Genomic DNA, 14,781 nt, shown 5'->3' with positions numbered 1-14,781 from the left:
AGTCAATGACACAACCAATGAAGAAGGCAAGTATGTCACAATGCCTTGCCACCCATTTAGTTGTGTTGTCATTTTAAGGTAGCCATGAAATGCACGCCTAGACCTCTAAGTGAATGTTTTTAAGTGTCCTGATATTTTCTGTAAACTTTTTCTTGGATTTAACTCCTAAAATGCATACCTCATGTGTCTGGTTTAAATTCCACTTCTTGTTTGTATGCCTAACATTTCAAACGATCTATACCCTACTGCATCTTTTGGCAACTTCCCTTACTATCCACAACTTTACTATCACACCTCAATATTCAAATTGACTTTCTGGTGAACCTTACTACAGCTGTTGAATCATTTTCATTTTACCTATTCTATATGAGCCATTATATTAATGTGGATTCCAGGAAGGGAAACTCTTCTTTGCTGTAAAAACTAAGCTTCTTAAAAGCTGAAAATCACCTGTGCAACTTCATACTTAAATCTCAGCTCCCATTCCTGGTGTGGGCAAAGCAGCATACCTTTCCTGTCCATACCTCATGGAAGATTAAAGGTCAGCCAGTGAAAACTGTTGTAGACACCACTTTCACTGTTTCTTTTGTCTTACAATAGTCTGGATGTGAAGCAGAGTCACAACAATTCGTTCCACACATGCTGCCGTTGCAAAGTAAACTCTCAACATAAAAATTACCTTCAGATCTTGGCTCTTATTTATTTTACACAATCAAGTAAGATCCACTGTTTGAAAGTGGAAAACAGCTTTTTTTAAAATTTAGGGTTTTTACACAGAATTGGAAGCCAGTGGTTAGAGGAAATTTAGTGCACATCAAGGTTCGAGGAGATGCTGTTTGTCCTATAGCAGAAAATGGTCAGGCATCTGCAATGAAAATGAATGTGGAGCAATGGATGCAAGTGCCAGTACATTAAAAATCTTTACAACCTTAACATTGAAAATGTTGCAATGATCAGTAAAGTAAGACAATTAAGAGCTCTCAGCATTTCAGAGGCATGAAGCATTTTAAGTTTCACTTAATGAACTGCACTTGCAACTTGAAACCTGCAATTTCAACAGTTAAAAAAAAACAAGGACAATATTCACACAAGAGCATATTCACCTAGATCTAGAGGTCTAAATCCTGCAACACCTGATCCAATAGTATTACAGGAGCATCTTGATTGAAGGATCCCAGAGGTTCAAAATACCTTCTTCGAGGAAAGATGCTAAGGTGCCATTCAACCCATGCCCAAAGCTTTAACATAATTCCTTGGCAATGAATGAACATTAGTTTCCAAAATAAATATTCTCTGCCTCAAGAAATAGCTGGACATCTAGTGGAGGCCTACTCTTATTTTCCTAGCAGTGAAAATTCAATGTCTCTTGATATTTCAGCAAAGATATTTACTATTAAAATAGGTTAATTATGAAAACTAATGTTTTATCATTCAGTTAATTGGAAGGTTCTAAGCAAATTGTTATACTCCCACCCTTTTTCCCCATTAGAGCAGTTGTCTCTGTGAAGTGGACAGAATTGCTGAAAAATGTCAAATCCAATCTGTTAGAATTTCAACACTAATTTTCAACAATCAAGGACTTGAAAGTGGCCCTCAGAAGTTATTGGCACACACTACAGCACAGTACTATTTCCCGCTATTTTCTTCCTGCAGCAAAACTATACCATCTTTCCATTCAAAGGAAGGACTGAATATCAATTTACATTTTTCATTTATTTTTATGTTAAATTTGGCACATATAATTTTTTAAAAAGTGGGTTCACACTACTGACCAATCGGCTTTCTAAATGAAACTTGTCAGTGGTTTGATTAGTAATATGTGTAACTATCCTGGAATTTAACAATTGAAAATAACTTGATGTGGATATTACTCATGAACGTTTGGAGATATAAACTTGTTAATCTCTTGACTAAAATTCAGTCAACTGCATAAAATAACTGATCATGGCAAACAGTAAAACGTGCCAAAATATTTTAATATCTTCTCATTTCTGGTGGCCTAAAAAAGGATATCACTTTGAAAGTGTGAGAAGACAATAGTTGAAGCATTGCCTTTGGACAGATTGTTTCTGAAAGAATGCTAACTAGTGTTGTGGGTTCTTCAGTATATTATAGTTCAAAGCATTCCAGTGATTGAGAAATAGGAAGGAAAGTATCTTACTGCAACATTGCCTTCAGAAGATCTTAGTCTAACCACTCAACGTTAGATCCCAGATTTTAGTCAATTAAAATTATGCTCATCATCTTAAATATGGCTTGAGGTAGTTGATGTATTGGTTTTAAATTTCAAATACTTCATTCATTTGAACAAATGTAATTAAGATTGCAAAAAAGCAAATTAATTTGTTAAAAGCAGGAGAAAGAATGTGGGAAACTAAAGTCCAGATATGTATTGGAAAAATATCAGTAACTGTCATTGACAACAAAGAAGAGCACCAAGTAAATTTCAACATAAATCAGGTATTGTTAACCTGACTTTGTGAAAAATCATATTTGCCCAGGTTATTGAGAGTTCTTTTAAGTAATATGCTGTGAATAATGGAGAAATGGTAAATGGCATCGCTGAAGGGCTTCAAAGTGTAATGCAGAAAAGCTAAGGTACAGGACATAATATTTTTCCTGGCTGACAGGAAATAGTTAGCACAAGTCTCTGTTCCACAAAATTTAATGAATTCTGTATCACAGGATTAGTAGCAGGGCTTCAATTTCTTATATAAATGACTTTGATGATACTTGCTTGATTTTGCAGTAAGATTGGCAGGAATGGACGTTATGAAAAAAAACCATACAGAAGCCGAGGTTAAGAATTTTTCTTACACAATATTCCAGACTTAGTGATCTTCACTATCTATTACTTGGGCAAAATCAACAGTTGACCCATCAAGTTTGGCAGTATCATAATTATAAACATTTAACTTGTAAGAAATTAATTTTGTACCCTCTTAGTTAGCTTGCAATCAACCAGCTGAAGAAATCAAGTGGACTTTTCTTTCAAATTTCTCATTTATGACTACTTTTGTTAGCTGTCTCTTCATTACAAGTGAGAAGGACAAGTTTAGTCAAGATGTTTTACCAATATATAACAAGCAAATGAGGGCAATATTTTAAGTAATGCATAATTGCAAAACATACTACATTTCAAACAGCAAACAGAAATGCATGAAAAAAGGATATGCTAATCTATGAGTTTACATGTTGCACAGCTCTCACATTCAAAAACCTTAAGTGCTGAAGGCAGTCATCAATTATGGCTTTGAACTTCAATAATGAAGCAATGTATAACGGCACAAAGCAATGCCTTCCAAGTTATCCCCGCTGCTCTTTCATGAGCAGCCTCAAAACACTTCAGGGTTAAAGTCCAGTGCATAGAATCTAATTGGTGAAGCAGATCTCAAGACCAACAACATGCAATATAACATAAACTCTAAAATCCAGCAAGGCTCACTACCAGAATGCCCAATAATACAAAGTGAGCAATAAATAAAATACACTTCTTTGCCTTTTCACAGACTGGGCAAGTACTTCACAGACAAACTGTAGCCCTGAAGTTTGTCAGCAGCACTGAAGGTTGAGCAGAATACTGATTCCAAGAGAACACCTAGTGGGGCAAATACCTTTTATTTTCCTTAATGCAACTTTCTTTTACAGAACAAAATATTCTCATCACTGCCAAATTTTACTTTCTGGGTTACTGCTCGAGCATGCAGCCCCAACCATATTTGCTTATTAAGTATTAAATTTTTTAATTCAGGCCAACTTATTGGCTGTCAGCCAAAGGAAATTGGGCATTTCATAATTTCAGAGTGATAACCAATAGGTCGATAAAAAGCCAAACTCAAACTTTTCCCATAGATGCTGTCTGGCCTGCTGAGTTCCTCCAGATCTCGTGTGTGTTGCTTCAATACTCAAATTCTTTATCATCCTCATTTCATGGTAAAACTGGTTTCACCTTCAGAGTCCTTTTTCCTTCTTGTCAACTACCAATAGCTCCTCCCTGCTTTTCAGCTCATCCCAATATAATAGTTTCCCGATTTCCTTATACACACTCAAAAAGCTTATCAAGGCAGATCAGCATTATTGTCCTCAGCTGCGCAATGTTAACAAGTACTTCATTTTTAACATTCTGGGGGTAAAGGTGTTTCCTTTCAATCAGCTGGACAAAAATATTCTATCAATAAAAGCAACATTGTCAACCGATCATATTAACTACAAAGGGTGCAAATTGATGTAACTGACCATGCAGTCACAAATTGGTGCTCACTTTCATTTGATGACAAATAACACTTAAGATTGGGGTATATGGATTTCACAAATGAGAGAGTAACTTCTCTGCAGTAATGAGTATACCACACATGGATTTAGGGTGCAGACCAGATTGTCTGGTCATTCAAAAGGCTTTTCAAAGATATTTAAACATGCTGATGACAAAGTCATTAGTTACAGGTCAAAATTTGACTCCTGTCAACATCCAAAATCCATTACAATAAAAGAAAACATCTTTCACCCATGACCCAGCGTGTGTGTGCGTGAGAGAGATTCAAGTGATTCCACACCACCCTCCACCCACCCCCCTACTATTGCTCTCCAAATTCTCACTCATCAAGAAATACTTACAGCTTGGTTGGGCAAGTTGTCCGTCTTCAATTCCCGGTGGTTGGAATACTGGATGTATATGGGCTGATTGCGGAGGTGTGGAGTGACTGTAGTGTAATAGTTCACCATAGTAACGGCTGCTTCTTCTGAAGCCATTTCAAGGAAAGCCTGCAGCAGCAGGGAGTAGGAGTGAAAAGCACAAGTAAAAATATTAACTTGCAAAATAGTATGATTAAAAGAAATAGAATGATTAAAAGCACAAATCAAGGTAGTTTATCTCCACATAAATAGAATATCCAGTAATCTCCAATTAAGAAACACTAGTTTATATACTACATATTAAAACGTATTTTCCACGACTATTTGGTACCCCTCATTTAAAATGAGCTATTCCAGTGGATGTTATAATTCAAATTGGGCAGATAATGCAAGGAAAATGTCATTACTTTTATCACTAACAGAAACAAGAGGTTTATAGCAGCAGCCCTGGCAAAGTGTACAATTAAAATTATTAAGAGTGTTGCTTTAAAATATCTCCTGCATTGGTGCAGAATGTTATGACAAGATAAATTTTAAAACATTCAGTTAGAAATATAAATTCCTTGTCAACTTCATATCAAATTGGTGACTAAACTTTAAAACTACAAAATTATTTTTAGGTTTTACATGAAAATACTGCAAGACCATAAAATATTAAATACATTTAGAAAAATAATACATTTCTGCACCTACCTGACTTTTGCTTTTCAGCATCAACAGATTAGTAACTTTGCCAAATGGTATACCTAGTGAAAGGACCTCTGTTTCTGAAACATCATTTGGAATTTTACGAATATGAAGAACACGAGAAGGAGGATTGGGAGATCCGTCTCCTTTAAATTTTTTTGTGTTGTTTCCATTAGCTTGAGAAAAGAAAAAAAATTATTCCATTGAGTTTCTCTGGTATCTTCCGTAATTTTGCAACTGCTTTTATATGTCTCTATAGCTTTAGCTCAATCACACAGCCTTTTATTTGTATTAAAATGCATTATGTTTACATATTTTGATTCCAATATACACAAATTCAAATGATCAAAACATTTAGATTAGGACAAATCAGGACTGAAACCTTTTCATATTTCTTATCAGTGGAAGACTGAACTGAAATTCCTTACATTATCTTGTAGGCCCAAGCCTAAATAACAACAGATGCTTTAAAGAGAAGTCTCAGAAACTTCAATGTATTAAGAAACAAAAGACTTCATTTTGACACACAAAATTTTCAGGTCTAGAAGACTGATCAAACAGATTGCTCTTGAGCTACATCTTAATATTCAAGTACTAGCAGGGCTTGGTGGAACAAAGAGAGGATGGGAGGAAATGAACTGATTAGAGATTAACTGATACACTGTAGTCATAAAGATTGCGTATTTGCATTTAAAACTGCATCAAAGTGAATAGAACTGTATGCAGAAATAATGATGACTTTCGTAACTGCTACTTTTGGAGCTAACACAAGGATAACCAAAAGCAAGTTTAACGAGAGGAAATGGAGGAAACCAACAAACAATTTGAATACAAATGACATGCAAAAAGGCAAATATTTCTTACTGAGCTACATTGGTTTCCATTTAACTGCAGGTTGACAGATGACCAGAGCTGTTGCAGAATTCAGGATCACCTTTAAAACTTATTGGCACAACAAAAGCCAGGATTGCACTGGAAAAGTCTACTTGAGAATCAAGCTCAAGTCTAAGTATCATTCAATAATACATGAATACCCAATACAGCCAAATGAAAGGGTCAAGGCATGAAACATGGTACCAACAGTTACGCACAGTACAAGCAAGCAAGCACATAAGCCTTCAGTGAAATGCAGTCAAACACAATACAGCTTGTCCTCTGCCGAGTAAACTTTGGGGGGGGGGGGGGGAGGAGAGAGGAGGCACAGATCCCAGCTTGAAAGCCATGCTCCCAACGCCTCTTCTTATGGGGTGGCTATAAACAGGTGACAACACGGTTTGAGGCCTAATCCGCATTATGACCAGGGCCAAGCAGATTACTAATAGGTTTCACTCCAGAGTCAGGAATCCTGTAAATTCCCACCGTAAAGTGATTGGTATTTGATTGATTTTGGGTTGGGTTGGGTTGGGTTGGGGGTTGGGGGTTGGGGTTTGGGAGAGAGAAGCATCTTTGGAAGCCAAGAGGCTTACAACAAACCTTCAAACAGAGGATACATTCCTTTCACTGTTTCAGTATACAATGTCTAAATCCAGAATTATGCTTTAACTTTACTCAATATCCATGCAGATGACTGGTCTTCTATTCATGGTGGTCTGAAATAAGTATACATTCTAAATTAATGACTAAAACGACATTCTTAAGCTTTTCTATAATGTATTTTGTATCCATGGGGCATATGCATTGAAGGAAAGTTTTGTATTCTAATATTCCATGACAAATAACAACCTCTTTTATATCTCTCCTTCACAGATAATTTTATCTGCCACATTAACAAAGTGTAGTATGCATATGCCATTCATCTGTAAGAATGCAGAACTGCTTCAAAATAAATGCAGTATTTAAGTACTGCAAGTAATGCAGATGAGGTCAATAACAATTTTGTTGATTGTTACTAAAGGAGACTTTCCTTAATGGATTTGAACCCACTGTTGCCAAAGCTCAGTTTCAAGTCACCATAGGAAACACTTCCTGTGTAACATATTAGCTCCCAAAAATTTTGTCACAACTACTATACATACATCAACATGCCTTATAACTGGTTTACAAAAAACCAGTTAATCTTCAATGAATAGTTACCTCATTAGTGTCACACACTGCAATTTTGTGGTGAAGACCACAAAATGGCCTTAACATTTTCCAAATGTTATTTCGCTAGAATACATCCCTTAATCTCAAACACTAAACCGAAATATTAGGAATTTAAGTTTCCCCACCTTCAGTTTCTATTGGACCATTAGCACAATACTCAGAACTCACCAAGTAGATGTCCAACTCATTCACTAGCATGTGTTTTTTTCTAAATTATGAAAATGTCACAACTTTTAAACCAGTTGTGATAAGGATTCACCAGTGTCTGTTAGTATTAGATGCATCTGCTTTGTATACTGTTGTGTCAAGCACAAGGGTGGTAAATAAGCATCTCTTGGCACCTTCATTGCATCATAGTACTTTCCCAAATGTGAAGCTGTGTTGCTGAAACCTACAGTAGTGATTTACTGCAAATGGAAAACTGTCAAATGCAGTTAGCTTATATTATCTTCAATTGAATTTAACATTGCCTCTAATATAGTGCCTATAAAAAGTATTCACTCCTCCTTGGAAGTTTTCATGATTTATTGTTTTACAACATTGAATCACTGTAGATTTAATTTGGCTTTTTTCTGACACTGATCAACAGAAAATTTGTCATTCAAATTAATTAGAAATATAAAACAAAATAATTGATTGCATAAGTATTCCCCCCCCCTTTCTAATATGGCACACCAAATCATCACTGATGCAGCCAATTGGTTTTAGAAGCCACATAATTAGATAAATAGAGATCACCTGTGTGCAGTCAAGGTGTTTCAATGGATTGTAGTAAAAATACACCTGTGACTGGAAGGTCCATCTGCTGGTGAGTCAGAATCCTGGCTGAAACTACACCATGAAGTCAAAAGAACACTCCAAACAACTCCGCAGAAGGTTATTGAAAAGCACAAGTCAAAAGATGGATATAAGAAAATTTCCAATTCACTGAATATCCCTTGGAATACAGTTAAGTCAATCATCAAGAAATGGAAAGAATATGGCACAGCTGTAAATCTGCCTAGAGCAGGCTGTCCAAACTAACGAGGGAGGCCACCCAAGAGACCTATGACAACTCCGGAGGAGATGGGAGAGAGACAAAGAGAAAGCTACTGTTGAAAAAAAAATTCACAAGAAATCTCGGCTAGAATTTGCCCCAAGGTACATGGGAGACAAGTCAGTTGGAAAAAGGTTCTATGATCTGATAAAACCAAAACTGAGCTTTTTGGCCATCAGACTAAATGCTATGTTTGGAGTAAGCCAAACACCGCACATCAAAAACACACCATCCCTACCATGAAGCATGGTGATGGGTGCTTCATGTAATGGGATGCTTCAGTGCAGCAAGCCCTGAAAGGGTAGAGGGTAAAATGAATGTAACAAAATACAGGGAATTCATGGAGGAAAACCTGATGCAGTCTGCAAGAGAACTGTGACTTGGGAGAAGATTTGTTTTCCAGCAAGACAATGACCACAAGCATAAAGCCAAAGCTATACAGGAATAGCTTAAAAACAACAAAATTAATATCCTAGAATGACCAGGTCAGAGTCCAGACCTCAATCTAATTGAGAATTTGTGGCTGGACTTGAAAGACTTTTCACTCACAATCCCCATACAATCTAACAGAGCTTGAGCGTCCTGTACAAAAGAATGGGGGAAAATTGCAGTGTCCAGATGTGATAGAGACCTATCCACACAGACTCATGGCTGTAATTGCTGCCAAAGGTGCAGCTACTAAATACTGAGTCGAAGGGGGTGAGTAATTAACCAATTATTTTGTTTTTAATAATTACAATAAATTTAGAGCTATTTATAAAAACTTGTTTTCACTTTGACATGAAAGAGTCTTGTTCTGTCGATCAATGTTAAAAAAGCCAAATTAAATCCATTGTGATTCAATGTTCAAAAAAAAACATGAAAACTTCTGGTGGAGGGGGGTGAATACTTTTTATAGGTACGGCATATTATCCAATAGCACCAATACTGACAGCACATTTAAAATGGTGATTATTGGCAAAAAAGCTTATTGCCAAATTACTGACAACCATTCTTGTACCATTGGGAAGTCCCAATGAACGATGGCCAAAAAAAGCATACCAAGCCATAATTTTTTCCTGGTGTCTCTGATCTTTTCTCTTCTTGAGATCTGGTGTAGAAGGCTACAATCAGGACAATATTCAGTAACCCATTGCCAAAAAACCACTCTAAAAGCAAATAAATACTGAGACCACACAACCATATTCTCCTCCCCTGACCTCTTTCCACTCTCCAAGCCTCCTGAAAGGTTTGCTCTTTCTAACAGACTTCTCACCATTAGTACCTGATCCCTAAAAATACTCATCACGCACAGCCTTCTAGTTGGCCCATTCATTGGAGTCAGTGCAAGCCAGTCACACTCATTCCATCTCCTCTACCTAGTAATATAACAAATGTTATTCTGATTCTGGAAAAAGCAAACAGTTGAGCTTTACTTAACTTATTATCCTATATCGGGAATATTTCATTTTAGGTCTCATCAGTTCTAACCTTTCCATAGTACAATGTAAACTTATCCTTTTAAAACTTACTATTACCTCTTCCTCTTATCACCCATGACATTAGACATTCTCAATTTTATCCCTCTTCATGTTTAACTACTAATCTCTTGCATTGTTTTTGAGGAAACATGTATGCTGCTCGACTTGCCTAGTATTTTCCCGCATTTTAAGACTTATGACATCCAGCCTGAATCATTCACAATACGAAAGACCCTCAGGCATATTAAACTATTAAAGAATTTATATTAAAAAAATAATACAATGATAATACACACATATTTAGATGCCACAAGTGCTCTTATGGGATCAAAGCCAAAGTTCTTTAGAGAGCATTGTTTCCCAGCTCGGAGGTTTCTCGAGAACAAAATTCTCCTGGTATCATGCTACTTACAGCTTCTCTACAAAATTAACTGCTCCCCCTCCCAATCTAAGTCAGCAACTTAATAGCTGAGGGATGAGCACACTGAAAAGGCATGGTGAACAATAAAAATCTACGCTTTTTGGGAATTGAACATTCAGAAAAGCCAACATTTTTAAAGTAAGCCTATGGGGAAACATGTTAAAATTAAATATATGCAATTAATCATACTCACTAACAAGATCATTTGTATCATCATAAAATCAGGGTCCGAAAATTTCATAAAGAAACCTGTTTTACTTGGTATATAAACAATGTTTCAACAGTGTTCATTTACTATGCTCCCAGGACATCACATCCTCAACATTTTAATTTCAACCATACCACCTATTTGCTTCAAGGACACAAATTTGGCAGTCCATTTGAAATCAAATCAAGTTTTGTTCTGAGCAACAAAATCCGCTGGAGGAATTCAACACAAGTCAAGCAGCATACTTGGGGGATTGTACAGCTTGAAATCCTGCATCAGAAGCTCAACCCTAATCCCACCACACACCCTAGCACTGCTCCCCCAACACAGATGTTGCTCAATCCACTGAATTCTTCCTGCATACTGTTTGTTGCCCCAAATTCTAGTGTCCATAGTCTCATGCATCTCCAAGTTTCATTTTGAGTCTGATATGTAAAGTGTTGGAACAGACTCTTAGGTAGGCATATGGATGAAAGAAAAAATGGCAGGCTATCTGGAACAGCAGGGTTAAATTGATTAAAAGGTCAGCAGTTATTGTTCTATGTAATAAATGAGTTGCAAATACCTGCAGCCGAAGTAGAATTGCTCATGGTAGAGGGGCCGTTAACAATACCAGCAGAAAGCAGCTCGTCAGATCCTCTCTGCAAAACAAAAAAAATCAGTTGATTTGCCAGCATTTGAAGTTTTTAATTTTTTTAAATTTTAACTTTATTTTCAAAATTTTCAAAAAACAATGAAATCAACAAGAACATACAAGCTCAGACGTGTAACAATAAAAAGAAAAAGGGACATTAGAGGGATGCCTATTGTACAAAGTGCTAAACATTAAGTCTCAAATAAGGGCCATGAGAAATCAGCTGGGGGGAAATTATTCATCTGCCCCCAGCCTCATCTAGGGAGGCAAGAAATGGGATCCCAGGTTGCTGAAAATTTTATAACTGAATTGGTTCTCAAGAACCCAAGTCTCTCCATCTGTTTGACTGAGATCATATCAGTCATCCATCTCTGAAAAGAAGGGGGAGAGGATGATTCCCATTCTCTCAAGTCTTTTGGTGACAGTCATCCCCAGCATCAGACTGTTGTATCACTGTAGGGAAACAGTGGATTGCGAACAGCCAAAGATGGCGAGACCAGCTTCCAAGGGGAAGGATCTTTTATAGGCCCTTGAGTACCAGTCAAATATTTTGGACCAAAATCCAGTCAGCGATGGGCAAAACCAAAAGGTGTGTGACAACGTGCCCTCCGTCCCTTGACATCTATCACACATTGGCAAGACTGAAGGGTAAATCCTGTGCAACCTGAGTTTAGAATAGTGAAGACGGTGGACAACTTTAAACTGGATCAGTTGGTGTTTGCTGTTAACAGAGCAAGCTTGTATCACAGACAAACTCTTGTCCCAGGCAGCTTCAGATAGTTCAACGCCCATTTCCTCTCTCCAGGCCTCCCTGATCTTCACAGTAGAGGCCTATAGTACAACCATCGAACAAACGAACAAACTTAGAAATGAGATGCTTGGAGTCAGGAGGGTTCTTTAAGTTATCAAAAAATGCTTCCTGGAAGGATATCAAACTTACAAATCTTAAATTGAGTGTAGTGTCTAATTTGTAAGTAGCAAAAAAAGTGCGAATGGGGCAGCTCAAATTTCTCTTTCAGCAGACTAAATGTTGCAAACCGTCCCTCTACGTACAGGTCTTCGATAGAAACCAGACCCTTCTCCCTCCAAGCATGGTAGGTTTTATCTGACCATGAGAGTAAAAAAGGAGTGACTGAAACAGATTGGTGTTTGTACAGAGGTCTCTGGTAAATTCAGAACACTCCTAATCTGATTTAGAATTCTGACGGAATTTTTCAAAACAAAACAAACTTTTTGAAATCCCAGGCTTTTCTAACTTAGAGAACAGCATGGCTTGCAAGGAGAAATTGACAGGAGTTTTTAATTCTTAAATTAATATTCATTGATATACAAGTAGCATATGGGAAACATTACATAAGTAGTTGAAAAAATCAACTGGAAAATAACCCTGAACTTAACTGATGATACTTACACCTGACAATGGAACTGTGGCTAAAGGGATCAGGGGGGTATGGGGGGGAAGGCTGGTACAGAGTTCTGAGTTGGATGAACAGCCATGATCATACTGAATGGCAGTGCAGGTTCGAAGGGCCGAATGGCCTACTCCTGCACCTAATTTCTATGTTTCTATGAACTGATTTGCATTCTTTTGTCAATTAATCCCACCACTGGGACAAATTAACTCAAGTACTTTTGTTTATAATGAGCAATTTTCAAGATGTCTTAGAATTGACAAGTGCCCCCACAACAAAGTCCAAATTACAAAAATCAAATTGACAGTACATCCTATAAAATATGTAAGACATTGGAATACGATGTACACACACACAAAAAAAATGTTAAGGTTTACAAAACCGTTCCATTTTCTTCAAAATACATGGCAACAATTGGTTGGAAGGTATTAAAACACAACAATTATATTAAAACACGCATTCCTAGGCTCTGCACATCCTGGAACAGAAGCAAAAATGCTGACATATATTGCAACAAATTTAAGTACTGGAATATTTTGCATATCATCTTATACTGCTGGCTTACTTGCAATCCTTATTTCATTATTTACAAGATTCACAGACTAACCCAACAATCTGACTTCACTGGCTTCCAATTTCTGTCTTCTCATGAGCATGATTGTTAAATATAAATACGCAAATTCAATGACTACTCAGCCCCCTAAACTTGTACTACCATTTAACAACTTAGCAGCTCGAAGTCTGAACTCCCATGTACCAAAGATACCTTTCAACCCTTGGCTTATCAAATACCTGTATCTGCATTTAAAACATTCTCCAAGAGTCTGCTCTCAGCACCTTTGCCACATGGCCCTCAGAATAAATTTCACCTCAACTTAAATAATTTAAACAATGACCATATCTACATTTTGTCCCCACAACCCGTCAAGACAACCTCAGAACTGTTTCAATCAATCACCTTCACATTCTTAAGCAAAATTATTGTGCATAGCAATGCAGATAAAGTCTGACCAATGTCCTACAAATACAATCCTTCAACTCAATGTCCCAAACAAGCACCTTGCAAACCTCCCTAACTTTTACTACACTAGTTAGCTAGCTTTGTATTCCCCCCCCCTCACATTTCCCCATAAAGTAGTTGAATTTCCAGACCTTTCTCCATTGAACTTGGCTATCCAGTCCTCAACACAGATGGGTAGCTAAGTTGTTTGTGAAATCAAATTTAGTAACTAACCCTCTGGACAGGTCAGTAATGGAAATTATGACTTGTTCAGGTCCAATACCATGAAGCACCACTTAGAACACATTGGGCTTCTGGTAGGCAGAGAGTAGCAAGCACCTCTTATGGAAACAATGGGGGAAAATCTTGAGTGAATGTCAAATAATGAACTTTCTGAATAGCCTCATGAAATAAGTTAAATTTATTATCACCATATACAACCCCGAAATTCATTTTCTTGCGGATATACTCAGTAAATCCAAGAATCCTAATAGATTCAAAGAAAGACCACACCCAACAGGACGAACAAACATCCACTAGACACTAGAATACTACAGCATAGTACAGGGCCTTTGGCCCTCGATGTTGTGCCGACTCATATATTCCTTTTTAAAACAAGTACTAAACCCACACTACCCTGTAACCCTCTTTTTCTTTCATCTATGAGCCTGTCCAAGAGGCTCTTAAATACCCCTAAAGTTTTAAAACCTCCACCACCATCCCTGGCAAGCCATTCCAGGCACCGACAACCCTGTGTTAAAAAAACTTACCCTGATGTCTCCCCTAAACTTCCCTCCTTTAACTTTGTACATACACCCTCTGGTGTTTGTTATTTGTGCCCTGGGAAACAGGTACTGGTTATACACCCCATCTATGTCTCTCATAATTTTGTACACCTCTATCGTCCCCTCTCATCCTTCTAAGCACCAAAGAGAAAAGTCCCAATTCTGCTAGCCTTGCCACATAAGACTTGTTTTCCAATCCAGGCAACCTCCTGGTAAGTCTCCTCGGCACCCTCTCCATAGCTTCCACATCCTTCCTATAATGAGGTGACCAGAACTGGTTTCACATGACCTCTCTACTCTTGAACTCAATCCCCCTATTAATGAAGCCAAGCATCCCATAGGCCTTCTTAACTATCCTATCAACCTGAGCAGTGACCTTGAGGGACGTATGGCTTTGAACCCCAAGGTCCCTCTGTTCATC

The 14,781-nt window shown here is 37.4% G+C and overlaps 1 protein-coding gene across 3 annotated transcripts in view; it reads right to left on the bottom strand.

The window, feature by feature from the left end:
* The window catches only part of ptbp3 (polypyrimidine tract binding protein 3), an 80,835-nt gene that overhangs the window by 29,383 nt on the left and 36,671 nt on the right, over nt 1-14,781 (bottom strand). For all 3 annotated transcript variants that reach the window (XM_063048958.1, XM_063048960.1, XM_063048961.1), the window contains 3 exons: nt 11,095-11,170; nt 5,326-5,495; nt 4,615-4,761 (listed from right to left, as the gene is read on the bottom strand). In XM_063048958.1, the coding sequence (XP_062905028.1) occupies nt 4,615-4,761; nt 5,326-5,495; nt 11,095-11,119 (342 nt within the window). In that variant the 5' untranslated portion in view covers nt 11,120-11,170. The remainder of the gene's footprint in view (nt 1-4,614; nt 4,762-5,325; nt 5,496-11,094; nt 11,171-14,781) is intronic.

Source organism: Mobula hypostoma, chromosome 5 (assembly GCF_963921235.1).
Source record: "Mobula hypostoma chromosome 5, sMobHyp1.1, whole genome shotgun sequence".
Lineage (NCBI taxonomy): Eukaryota > Metazoa > Chordata > Chondrichthyes > Myliobatiformes > Myliobatidae > Mobula > Mobula hypostoma.
This window is presented reverse-complemented; position numbering and strand designations above follow the sequence as displayed.